Source organism: Camellia sinensis, chromosome 6 (assembly GCF_055761805.1).
Source record: "Camellia sinensis isolate YWXY chromosome 6, ASM5576180v1, whole genome shotgun sequence".
Classification (NCBI taxonomy): domain Eukaryota; kingdom Viridiplantae; phylum Streptophyta; class Magnoliopsida; order Ericales; family Theaceae; genus Camellia; species Camellia sinensis.
Window position 1 is genome coordinate 153,740,479 of NC_138966.1, and position 13,435 is coordinate 153,753,913.

Consider the following 13,435-nt stretch of genomic DNA (forward strand, 5'->3'; position numbering starts at 1 on the left):
GGAAGACATAGACAATTTGCAGTTCTTTGACGAACAAGATCAGGAAAACGTATAGATTAATTAGTTTGATTTGAATGGGTCAACGGACAACTCTGGGTGGCTCAGTGATGAGCCCGATAGAGAGGAAGGAACTGAACTGAAGTGGGAGGAACAGAAATCGAGATGGTTGCAGTAGCCAGAATGGCCGATGAAAAGGGGAAACTACCGGAGAACATCGTTGTAAAACAATCAACTCAGGAGCTGGGCATCGTGAATACCATGGATACAAAACAAGAGGCTGCGTTGAAACAGATTGCAAGAGAAAATGCCGAGGACAACCAAGAATTATTAGTGGCCTGACACCCTGTGGGGGAAATTTGTGATGAGAAATTGATCCAAATGGAGCCGGATAACTGCATGTCGACTGCCAAAAGAGTCTGGTGGGATGATGACGACCTCCATTTGGCTCACACCGAAGAAGATTAGGGTGAGAACCTTTCTGACAACACCTGGTATGTGGAAGAGATCGACCACATGACGAGAAGTGGCCGATATTTCAAACCGCCACACTTGGACCAAGCCGAGGCATCTGGGAAGAATAAAGAAGTTGCGAAGCAAAAGGAAAAATAGTTGGAAGAAATAATTGTGCTGAAACAGTTAAAGAAAATTCAAGGCGACATTTCGATTTGGGGTCTGCTCGTGGCATCTCGAGTGCACAGACAGGTTGTACTATCAGCAATGGACAAAGCTAAGTTGTCCATTGATACTACCCCTGAACAGCTGGTGGGGCTGGTTTTCCCAAGATGCGCTGCACGAACTTTAACCTTATTAGACAAAGAACTGCTGCCGAAAGGCTCAGCACACAACAAACCTCTGTACATATTGATGGAGTGTAGAGAAAAGTGGGTACCAGTGGTATTGGTCGACACCGGGTCAGCAATCAACGTCTGTCATTCTCGCACGGCTTATGCTATCGACTTGAGAACAGCAAACTTCGTGCCTACAGCCCAGGTGATTCGGGCGTATGACAATACAAGTCGGGAGGTCATGGGCACGGTACAGATCAGAGTTCAAGTCGGTCCAGCTCAACAGGATATTGAGTTCTATGTCCTAGATGTCCTGGCCACCTTTAATCTACTACTTGGGCAACCCCAGTTGTATCAGGTGAAAGCTGTCTCCTCAACCCTCCACCAAATGTTGAAATACCCTCACGAGAAAGGGGTGGCAATCGTCTTCGGGAATTCATATCTTCGGGAATTCATCCATTCATCCTTTGCCAAAGGTAACTATATCTGTGATGGAAATCATTCATGGCGAAGAGGATTTTTCCTTTCAGGGTTCACACTGGCTGAGGCCCAGATAGTGCAAGATATCTTGGCCACTGATGAGGGCATGTATGTCAGCGCCCAATCAATTTATGTCATGAACAAACTACAATATGTGCCCGGAATGAGATTGGGAAAAAGTGGCCGGAAGGGCGTTACAGTATTGGCCGATGTGCCGTATAATCCACATGCCTTTGGTTTGGGATACATACCCACCAAAGAGGACTAGATTAGGAAAAGGAAAGAGATAGCAGGCAGAGCCAGAGCTAAGCAGGTTGGGAAGCACTATGAGCTTAATCATAGACCAATTCAGGGAACACTGAATGGCCACTTTGTTTGGGAGGGAGAAGACTTTCCCTTTTGCGGCTTTCCTGAGCCCTGGATGAATTTTGTGAAGCAACGTGTTCCTGGATTTGAAATTTTCTTTGACTTGCAATTCCAAGAAAGTGATGCTGAGGAAAAGGATAAATCAACCACTAAAACCGAACAAAGCATGGAAAATGACTCAGACAACTGTGAGCTTAGAATAGGAGCAGCACTGATATGTCTCCTCAAAGATCCTCTGGCTGACTCAGAGAGCTTAAGAGACAACCTTATCATCTCCATGATTGGGGCAGAACTGGGTGTGAACCCATCTAGCAGCATTTTGGATGCATCTGAAGCACCGTCTCTCATTTGGCAGCTGGAGGAGGGCTACCTGTCTAGTTTCTGAGTCGGGTGCTGAACCAGAATCTGATTTCACAAAGTCTGTAGAGTCGGAATCAGATTCCAGTTCTTCTGAGTTACATTCTGGTATTCCTGGGGGTGATAACCTGGATGCCATGGTCTTGTCCAGGTCATCTTTTTCCTTTGCTTTTTGGTCGGTTGTAACTTAAAAGTTGGAAAAGCTAGACCTTATCAATGAGAATGATGCTGATTCGGAGTATTTCTCTGTCCCGCTTGTTTATTGCATGAGGAAGGAATTCCTCTGGTTTTGAAAAACATGATTAATCGAAAGCAGGAGAGGTTTGCAAAAACCCTTTGGAGACACCCCATTTTTAACTGTCCTTAAGACTTAAGTGCCACTAATTGGATCATTCGATGGTACAGGCAATGCTATGCAAAGGTTCAATTTCTTCGGCAAGGAGAGCATTGACTAAAATATTTTTGAAACAAAGTTCTTACGATGTTCCGAGGCTCGCATTTTATTAAATGTTGCCCTTTTCCGTAAACTAAGCAAGGACAAAGTAGAAATTAATGAAAGAGAGGTGAACTCTTTGAAAAAATCTTTAAAACATCTTATTTAGAGGTTTGGAGTTGAAGAAAATTGGAGGACAGGGAAGAAACCAAGTTGGGGAAGAAGATGGGCATGAATCGTTAAGAGAGAGTCGAGCAGCCCTCGTTAAATTAGGCTATCCATTTGTACACTGGGATTTCAACTATGAGGCCACTATCTTTGGAAAGTGGACTTTTGGGGCTTCATTTTACATTCAAGAATCTCTTCAAGCCGAGGCCAGATGAGGGAGATATGGCTGGTTGAAGTTAGGCATCAATCTGGTTGAATCAAAACTGAGCAGTCTTCACTAAAATAGGAATATCTCTTAGAAATCTTATAATTTTGATGTGAGGCTTCCTCCATTGGAAAGAAAAATTTTGGGGCTTCAATTTAGACACAAGAATGACCTGCAAAGGAGTCCAAATGAAGGAGATATGCCCGTTTAAAGTCGGGCCTGGAAGCAGATTTTTGGTGGCCGACTGGCCACCACAAGTGGACGACCGGCCACTACTTCTGGCTATCGGCCACTTGTGAAAAAAGCTCAGATTTTGTAGATCTTCACCTCCAGCTGTCTCCCACACTGCTCCAGATATTTCTGAATTGATAGTTTTGACTTGAGCTCTTATATATCTATATATAGAGGCCATATCTCTCACATTACAAGGTTAGCAAATTTTGAGAGCCTCTCGCTCTAAAAATCCTCTCTCTCTCTAGATTTGTCTCTCTCTAGACTTCTCTCTCTCTTACCCTTTTGTGCATACAAATAAAGATACACTTCTCCTTTGCCTTGATCAAACTTGACCACCATTGGGCTGAGATTCCTTGGGACTTTCTTTGAGCTTTAAAATGTGATTTTAGCTTGATTTGGTGTCTCATTTGTGCCTAAAGTGTGCTTGGCTTCAAGAGGTATAAGACTTACCTTTAAAACTTGTTTTGCATAACTTGTTTTGCCATCTTTTTGAACTATTTTTGGCCTGGATTTTAACTATAAAAACCTCTATTTTTTAGTCCTAAAAATGGTGGTTTGAGCTTATTTTGAGCTAGGGGGTTGTCTCCCCTTTTTGCTCTTTGGCTTGTGAAGCGTTTTATGCCATTTCTTACCACCTTTAAATCAAACTTTTTGGGCCTTTCCACCACTGAAATTTAGAGTTATTTCAGTGGCGGAAAGCATGTTTTGAAGTCCAAAAATGGAGGGGTTGGCCTCCCCTCCTTGTGTCTCACTTGCATGCCTAATTAGCATCCTATGGTAGCATGTTTTTATGGTATAACTTAGCTTAATTCAAGCATATTTTAGCTTCTATTTTGATTGGTTTTAGATCTGTTTTGGGCTATCTTGGTCATATAAGCCTTGTTTTGCATAGTTGTAGTGCAAATAGCTTCACTAGCTGGCCATTCTACCCCTTTAAACTTGATTTGCTGGAGATGGTTGCATGTTGAAGTGTCTTTTTACATGTAATTTCAGTGCTTATAGCTTTGTCACATGCTCATTTGTTTCACTTTTTCATTGCTTTTTTAGAGTTGCTCTTGAGTCTTGTTTGCAAACTAACATGTGAGCTTGTTTTTCTAACCTTTTGTGCCTTAATCTCAGCAAGTTTTAGCCACTGTTTTGGCATATTTTAACTCTGTCTAGAGCTGGCTTGGTCAGTTGAGCTTTGTATTGCATGCCTATGGTGTTATGATCTTCACTAGCTTAATGAGTTAGGCTCTTAAACATGTTATGCATGTGTTGCTTGCATGATTTAGTGTCATTTTACATGCCATTTCAGTACTGAAATATCTGCCACCTCCCTCATTTCTTCACTTTTCCATTTTCTTTGAGGTTGGTTAGCCTTAAGGTTGTGTTTAAGCTTAAGATTGAGACTTGTACTTAACGGTGTTAATCCTCTTTTCAGGGTTTTTACTAACCAACGGCATGATCTCTCTCATGTCTTAAGTCATCCTTTGGTTGACCCCTCTCTAATTAGAGGACAATCACCTTGGACTTAACCGGTTAAACAATGATTTGGTAATGTAAAATATGTAAACAAAATGAATAAAGTAAAACATGAACAAGATAAGCATGTTGTGTTGCATTGCATGTGTTTGGATCGCACGTTAATCCAAACACAAGAAAAATGGGATGTTTCATCCTCAAAGTGATTAAACGTGTCATTTTTCTTGGCCACTGTCACCTTTGATCATGCATGATAGGGTGGTGGTTGTTTTGGTCTTGTTTGTGCATTTATTGACCTTATACAAGCTTGGTTCTCTAGCTATCATGCATTGAAAATGCTTGATTGATGGCTTAAGAGCCAAGAGCTACACTCATTTAAGGTTGAGAAATGATAATAAGAGTAGAAGTACACACATATATTCCTTGGAATACACTGTTTTGCCTCTGTTTGCTCTCTGTTGTAGCAAAAAGAGAAATCCAGGAAATCAGTGGCCGACCGGCCAGTTAAAGCAGCTGATCAGCCACCAATGGTAACCGACAGCCTCCATTGGTAGCCGACTGGCCAGAAATGAATTTTGCATCAGTATGTTCCTGAGTTGGAGCAGAGGCATTTTGGGAGTTGGCATAATTTTCAGAGATCAAACGAAAGCAAACGGAGGCATCCAAAGGCAGGGCAGTGGATTTCTGGGAGGAAGCAAACTGAGCATGCATGTCTCCCTCGCCTTCAAGCCCATTTACTTTCTTTATTTAAATTGCTTTAGTTAGTTAGCGTAGCTAATTATTCAATTCAGGTGTTGTACTTAATTAGCTTAGCATAGCTAGTTATTCAATTCGTTTTGTAATATTTTAATTGACTTAGCATAGCTAGTTATTCAATTGTGTTGTAATAATTAATTAGCTAGAATAGTTAATTAGTTCGTTTTGTAATACTTAGCTTATTCATCCGAACCCTCCTTCGCAAGGGCGCAATGTTGTAATAAGTGTGCGTTTGTGTGTGTGCATGTCTTCCAATCCCATGTCTTTCTCCCTTTTATTTAATCACTTTCGATGGTTAGATTAGGGATCATATTTCATTTAGCATACCTTATGCTTGCATGTTTGCATCCATTCATTTGTATTGCATGCACCAAGGCTCGGCGCATCATTCAAATTCCATAGTCATTTCAATACTTATTTGAATACATGTTTCAAAGCATGTTATCAAATTGTATCATATGCCATATTAGTAGCCGAGCCTATTAGTTGCATATTGCATGTGTTGCATTAGGTATTTTGTATAGTTAGGATCATGCATATTTCTAACTAGTTTTTGTTTTGGCTTGGAGTACTTGGTAAGCTTTTGCGCTTTAGCATGCTTGCATGAGTGTGATTGCCATGTTGCCATGTTAAGCATACTTTTCATGAGGCTATGTGTTTATATGCTAAACTACATGAATGCCTGTGGATGGAAGCTTGATTATTTGAATTGGAACAATTCGACAAATGTGAGTTTTTAAGCCCACTTTGCGAAGTGGCAAATCATGTTTTAAGCCTATCTCGTTTGATGGAAAATCCGCGCTTTAAGCCCACTTGAGGGTGGCAAATTCAAACCATTTTCAAAAACAAACATGAATTGAATTCATTCTGATTCTAGCGATCTAGTCTATACTTGGATGTGCGCATCACATAATAAACCGGAATAAGAGCACATGTGTTTATAAAAACAACATATCATGGTTAGTAGAGGCCGATCCTTTGATCGAGCGAGCGGGGATGCTCAATTCATGATGTTCCCCTCTCGTACCTAAGTTCTCGAGCCGAGGCAACTTTTGTGATGCCGGACACGTGGCCTTTGGCATGAGTCAGGGTTTCCTAAATTTCCCAAAAATAAAATATTTAGGTAGCGACTTTGTAATCTGGCAAAGTAGTCTAGTTTTGGCATTATTTGATTTAAAATCGATTTTCCAAAATGATTTGCCATATTGGACTCTTTGGTGTTTATTAATTTCACATTGCACTTTGTGAGATTAGATTCAGAACCGTGATGGGAGTCCGAACTGTAAGACCAATTCGAGCTCTCCGAAAGGGGGTGCGAAAAAAGTCGAGCTACACCCTTGCTAATGAAATCATTTCTATTAATGTGGGTACTGAGAAGGATCCACGTCTGGTCTAGATCGGGTCCACGTTGTCTTCGGAGGAGCGCAAGCATTTAGTCGCTTTATTAAAAGATTTCAAAGATGCTTTCGCGTGGTCCTACGAAGACATGAATGGAATCGATCCTGAGATTGTACAACATCAGATCCCTCTTGACCCCGAGGCCCGACTCGTCAAATAGAAGTTGTGAAGAATCCGTCTAGATTGGGAATTGAAAATCAAGGAAGAGGTCACCAAGTAGATTGATGCAGGGTTCTTGCTAGTATCTGAGTACCTGACTTGGTTGGCCAACATCGTCCCAGTGCCGAAAAAGGACAGAAGAATCCAGGTGTGTGTGGACTTTTGGGATTTGCACAAAGCCAGTATGAAGGATGATTTCCTCTACTGCACATCGATGAATTAGTGGATTTTACTGCAGGCCATACACTGCTGTCTATCATGGATGGGTTTTCCGGGTATAACCAGATTCTGATGGCACCTAAGGACAGAGAGAAAATTCCATTTACTATGTCGTGGGGAACCTACTATTATCGGGTTATGCCATTTGGGCTGAAGAATGTCGGGGCTACCTATCAGAGGGTTGTAACCACTATTCTATACGACATGATCCTTAAGGAGGTTTAGGTGTATGTGGACGACATGATTGTGAAGTCTAAAGAAAGAGAGGGCCACTACACCGCCTTGAAGAAATTCTTTCAACGAATCAGAGAATACAGGCTGAGGTTGAACCCGCAGAAATGTACTTTCGGTGTAACAATAGGGAAAATGCTAGGCTTTTTTATTACACAGAGAGGCATCGAAGTAGATCCTTCCAAAATCAAGGCCATACTAGAAATGCCACAACCAAGGACTGAAAAGGAGGTGCAAGGCTTTCTGGGTAAAGTGCAATTCATAAGACTATTTTTTTCCAAATTAACCTTGACTTGTGAACCACTATTTGGTCTCTTGAAGAAAGGGAAGAAATTTCGATGGCATGATCGACGTCAAGTTGCTTTCGAGCAGATCAAGCAGTACCTTCAAAATCTGCCAGCGTTATCGCCGCTAGAGCCGGGGAAGCCTTTGATTATGTATTTGTCAGTAACCGACACAACTATGGGATGCATGCTTGCTCAGGAATCTGAAGATAGGATGGAGAAAGCCATCTATTACCTAAGCAAGAAGATGCTGGAGTATGAGACCCGCTATATGCCACTAGAGAAAGCTTGCCTAGCCTTGGTATGGGCTACTAAGAAGTTGAGGCACTACTTGTTAGCTCACTCTGTAATTCTGGTTTCGAGATTGGATCCCATCAAATATCTCTTTGAGAAACCAGCACTTACGGGTAGGCTAGCTCGTTGGTTACTTCTTCTCTCCAAATTTAATCTTAAGTATGTCACTCGCAAGTCGGTCAATGGAAGAGTTGTAGCGGAATTCCTGGTAGATCACCCAGTGGAAGGGGACAAAGCAGTGGAATACCTGTTCCCAGATGAGGTCGTTCTGCAAGTTGAGTAGGAAACTTGGACAATGTACTTTGACAGAGCATCCAACTAATACAGTTATGTGATAGGTGTGTTGCTGATAACACCCGAAAATTCCCATATACCGTTAGCCTTCAAACTCCCATTCAAGTTCTCCAACAACGAAGCAAAGTATAAAGCGTGTATCGCTGGTTTAGAAGCCACCCTAGAACTAGAGGCAAAAAGCTTGGATGTTATCGGGAACTCGAATCTAGTTGTTTCTCAAACAAATGAAGACAGGAAGGTTAAAGAAGAAAAGATGAAGGTTTATCATCAGACCCTAGATATTCTATTTCCTAGGTTTGAGAAACTGACTCTTGCGCATCTACTGAGAGAGAACAATAGGTTCGCTGATGCCTTATCAACTCTATCTTCTATGATAGACATCCCGTTGGGAGTCCGGATGCGTCCAATTATCATTGAGCAGAGATACACACCGGCCTATGAAACTATCGCCGCAATAGATGAAGCGCAAGACAAAAACCCTTGGTACTACGATATTTGGAACTTCTTGGAAAATGAGGTATACCCACCAAGGGAAAATGCTAAGGACAAAAGAGGAATACGGCAAATAGTCGTCCAATTTATTATCTACGGAGGTAAATTGTACAAACGAGGTCATCTGGGAATGCACAAGTTGTGCGTCGATGAAGAGGAATCAAAACACCTGATGGAAGCCATCCATGGGAGAGAGTGTGGAGTGCACATGAACGGAGTGATGTTAGCCCGAAAGATTCTCAGGCAAGGTTACTATTGGTCCACTATGGAGGAGGATTGTAATGGTTTTGTTCAGCGATGCCAATCGCATGAACATTCCGCTGTCAAAACTGTAAACCATTACTACACCATAGCCTTTCTCGGTCTAGCGGATCGACGTCATCAGCGCAGTCACACCAAAAGGGTCAAATGGGCATGAATACATTCTGATGGCAATTGACTACTTTACAAAGTGGGTGGAAGCTCAGTCTTATGCAGGGTTGAAAGCAGCACATGTGGCTAAGTTCATCCAGAACAACATCATTTTCCAATACGAAGTCTCGAACGAGATCATTTTAGATAATGGCTCCCACTTCAAGAAGGAGGTGATTGACTTGTTGGAGAAATAAAATGTGGCTTTTCACAAGTCGTCTACATACCGCGGCAAACCAACGGAGCTGTTGAGGCCGGCAACAAGAACATCAAGACTATTTTGCAAAAGATGGTTGAGACCTATAAGGACTGGCCAAGCAAATTGCCATTTGCACTCTGGGATTATAGAACTTCAATCTGGACGTCTACAAAGGCAGCTCCTTACTCTCTAGTCTATGGGATGGAGGTTGTTCTGCCAATTGAAATAGAAGTCTAGTCGCTACGAGTTATGGCTGACTGTCAAATAGCAGAGGCAGACTAGCAACAGAACAGATTCGAGGAACTGATGCTATTTGATGAGAGAAGGTTGAAAGCATTGAATCACATTCAGGGTTATCAACACAGGATTGCTAGGGCTTTCAACAAGAAAGTTAAGTCTTAGAATCTCAAAGAGGGAGACATGGTGCTGAAAGACAACCGAGCTCCCATCCATGACCCTAGGGACAAGTTCAGAAGCAATTGGACTTGTCCTTACATCATCAAAACTATCTAGTCGGGTGGAGTTATTATTCTTTGTCTGTTCTTTACCTAAGAGTTCGGTTGTAATCTTTAGTCTGAGAGAAAAGCTGGTTACAGTACTGAGCGGTGCTATTCAATCAAGGGGCAATTTGTGATCTTTTGATTTGGAGTTATACATCATGAGGATTGATTCCGTGCATGTCAGGTGGTGATCCTTTTTGAAAATGGTTTTGGAAAGCTTTAATAAAAGTTGATTTTGTTCAAATTTTACCTTTTTACAACTTAGACCATTTTTGGACCCAAAAAAAAAAAATTTTAATGCTCACAACTTTAATTTCATTGATTTCAATACAAAGTTCTCCAACTCTCTGATACAAATCAAAGTTGCTTTTATTACATTGACAAAAACTTGAAAAGAAAGGTCAAAGCAAATAAGCTGGGGACATAGATGAGTCAGGTGCTCCTGCGTCCCGTCCCTGAGCTCGTGGAAGCTTCTGAAGCTAAAGTGGGTTCAGTTTGTGCCTCATCCTCAAGCCAAGCCACGCATTTTCTAGAAAGGACACAACTAAAACTAGGGGCAGGGGCCAGAAGCTCTCTCGTCCTCCAAGCAGCGGGATACCTAGCCAAATGTGAACCACGAATGGGGAATAAAACTGGATACTCTACCTCCTCTTCTGGGCAAATCTGATTATGCCAAAACTGACGTCTGAATTGGAACAGGAAGTAGAATACACAGTGTGTAAGGCCAATCAGCTGTATGCCAGGTTGCCAAGTTATGTTGTAGCTCATTGCGGTTAGGTTAAGCCAGGGGCAATGCCAAACAATGTTAACAGTAGACCTGTTGCACGTCCAGTGGCACCACCATCCCTCGTTTGGGAAATCCACTAGATGGTGGCAGAAGAAATAGCCTCGAGCTGAGTGCTTAGGGGCAAGAGTCCACTACCTTCAGCTTATCCATAAGCCATACCTGGAAAGGGATGAAAGAAAAGAAAGATTAAAGAATACAAAGATGTGTATTGAGAGAAAAGTAAGAAAAAGGCTTTGAGAGAAAAACAGAGCATGAGTGTCGAGAGATGTGTGAAATACATATGATAAAAGGGTGGGAAACATTACCTGAAGAAGTAGAGGACTCCCTACGAATTTGGTAGTCTCTTGCCGATGAAATGCGTCTAAGCCTATCAAAGTCTCTGCCAGCACCAAGCCAAGGCAACTCTTGCCTTCTTTCAAACCTTGGGCCACTTCAACTAGCTGAATATTAGACCCGCCAAAATTTGGGGTGGGAAGGAAATGAGCCAGCATACATAAGCAAAGGGCGTGTTGCCAAACACCCCTCCAGAAAAGGTCACCTCGGTCACCGACATCAGAAAATCGATGAATCAAGCTGGGAATGTCCAGCTCTCCGTTGTGAACCAAGGATCGGGCCTCGAGTAGAGTGAGCCCGCACATCCATCCCAAAGCTTAAATGTGGTTGAAGCAGGCCTGAGGTAGGATTTCCTCATCACGTCGGGATTCCATTAGCGCCTGAAAGTCTTCAATTGTTGGGGATATTTCTTGTCCTTCGAAGTTAAAGACATGTGTAATTGGATTCCAACATCTAGCTGCGACATGAACGAACGGAAAACAAAGCAGAGAATGGCTCAGCAAAAAAAGTGCATTTATGCCGACCCCTAGAAATTCACCTTTTTCGAGCCGTCTAAAGTCGCAATCCAATACGAGAGTTTTTCGGTGAAAATGGCTCCACTTGTGAGGAATTTACAGCAGAAATGAAGAAATAACGAAGGTCAAACCTTTTTGTAGAAGATAAGGTAATGAGTGAAAGCCAGGTATCAAAAATCTAGAGGTGCATCACATTGATGGTCGGCAAGTAGCCGACAAGCCACATTGGTGGCCAGCAAAGTGCATTGGTTCCTAGCAGGCCACCCCTTATGGCCGACAAGTAGCCGGCAATCCCTATTTGTGGGCGGCAATCCCTCAATCTGACCTGCTATCCACCTGTGTGCTAAACAGTGCTGAAAGCATGTGTTTTATTCTGTTCTTTGTGTATTTTAAGGTCTTATTTTGAGTCCTTTTAGGTTTAGCAGGTTTGTTAAGTTGTATTTGAGTTGTTTTGTTTATCGAGTTGTTGTTGTTTTGCTTATTAAGTTGTATATTGCTTTTCTCTATTTTGTTTGATGGTCGGTTTGTTACCCCGATTAGGATTTTGTTTTAATCCAGTGTGCTCTTAGCCAATTCAATTCCAATCCTTTTTTTTTATGCAAATATGGTGCTCATGATGCAAAATAACAACACATTTTCATAAAAAACAAAACTATAAGGTTTTATTCCGATCATGTTTGTTTTTACAAAGAGGAGTACAAGTTTTAAAGCAATAAAACCTATCTAAAGCTATACATGTGCTAATGCTACCAAACAAAAAGAAACTAAGCAAAAAGTACAATAAAATCAGCGCTAGTCGCCTCATGCTCGAAAGGCCCTTTTCGTTCTCTTCCTCGGATGAGAGGACTCCGAGGCACTATCTCCACTAGCATCGCTTTCTAACGCAGACTCTGAGCCAGAACTGGAGCTAGCATCATCTCCACTCTCTGCTTTAGAACCCTCCTTGGCATTGCTGCCACTCTCAGAACCTGAGCCGGCATCACCAGCTCTGCTCTCGGATGACTTTGAATGCTGACTCACTGCCTCCTCCGAGCCGTTGGTCTTCGCATCACCATCGCCTAAGATGTGCTCTGAAGGATAGCTTTGGCCTCGGGCACCTCTACCCTAGCCTCTCCTCCCTACTACTAGAGGAGGTACTGCTGGTCCCGGCGCTATCGCCGCCACTGGTGCTGCCGGTACAACTGGAATCTGAAAAAGACGGTTGTTAACATATCAGTCACAGTGTGTATCAGATGCAAGCATGGTATGTAGAATGAGTGCATACAGAAATCAGATGCAATATGGATATAGTATGAATACAGTGTAAGCATGTGGATGCAATGTGTAAATGTAATGTATCAGATCAGTGAAGTTTGGAATAGACTACAGTGGGAAATACTAGTGTATCGGTGGAAAATTGATAACATGAAGCATAAACTGAAGAAAATTACCTGGATACCGTAGAGACTGAGCAACGCCTCCCTCCTTTGTACCTTGCCCATTAGGGAGGCTATCAGCTCGAGAGCGCTCACTGTGTACTCGATAGATGGCTGCAAATGCATTTGGGTAATCAATATCTGCAATGAACATATTTGAAATGAAATGTGGGGTGCAAGTGGTAAAGAATGGTCCATACCTGTGTCGGGGCTCTAACCTCGACAAGCTCGTGACTAGCCGCTGCAAGCTCAACCAAGACCTGGTAAGCATCCTCGGTATGCTGCCAACATGTCAGCATGGTCGGAAACACTGGCCAGCCAGTCCTCTGCCTCACTCGAGAAGCCCCTCTTGCACGGGCCTTGGTTGCCCTAGTCGCCCTGGTTACTCTAGGCATCTCTCTCGTAGTAGAGGCTCTCGCTTCCTCACTTCCACGAACATTGGTCAGAGCTGGCATCAAATGTGTCTGAATGAAGGTTGCATAATCGCGCTTTGCTCGGAAGTAGTTATCATCCAAGCCCGCCATGAACTAAGTGACCTCATCAATGGCTAGGCTATCTGCTGATCGCATGGACTCTAGCGGGGCCATCGAGACGATCGGGTCAGGCAGGCCCACAGTCTGGTGCACGAACAGCTCACTTAGGAACCAGGCCCGGCA

At 42.7% G+C, this 13,435-nt stretch overlaps 1 protein-coding gene across 1 annotated transcript; it reads left to right on the top strand.

Moving 5' to 3' along the window:
• Positions 1-717: 717 nt before the first annotated feature.
• LOC145793711 (uncharacterized) lies at positions 718-7,249 on the top strand. The gene is made up of 3 exons (XM_082876578.1): positions 718-1,261; positions 1,748-1,927; positions 7,044-7,249. The coding sequence occupies exons 1-3, from the start codon at positions 718-720 to the stop codon at positions 7,247-7,249; spliced, it is 930 nt and encodes a 309-aa protein (XP_082732704.1).
• The last annotated feature ends 6,186 nt before the right edge of the window (positions 7,250-13,435 follow it).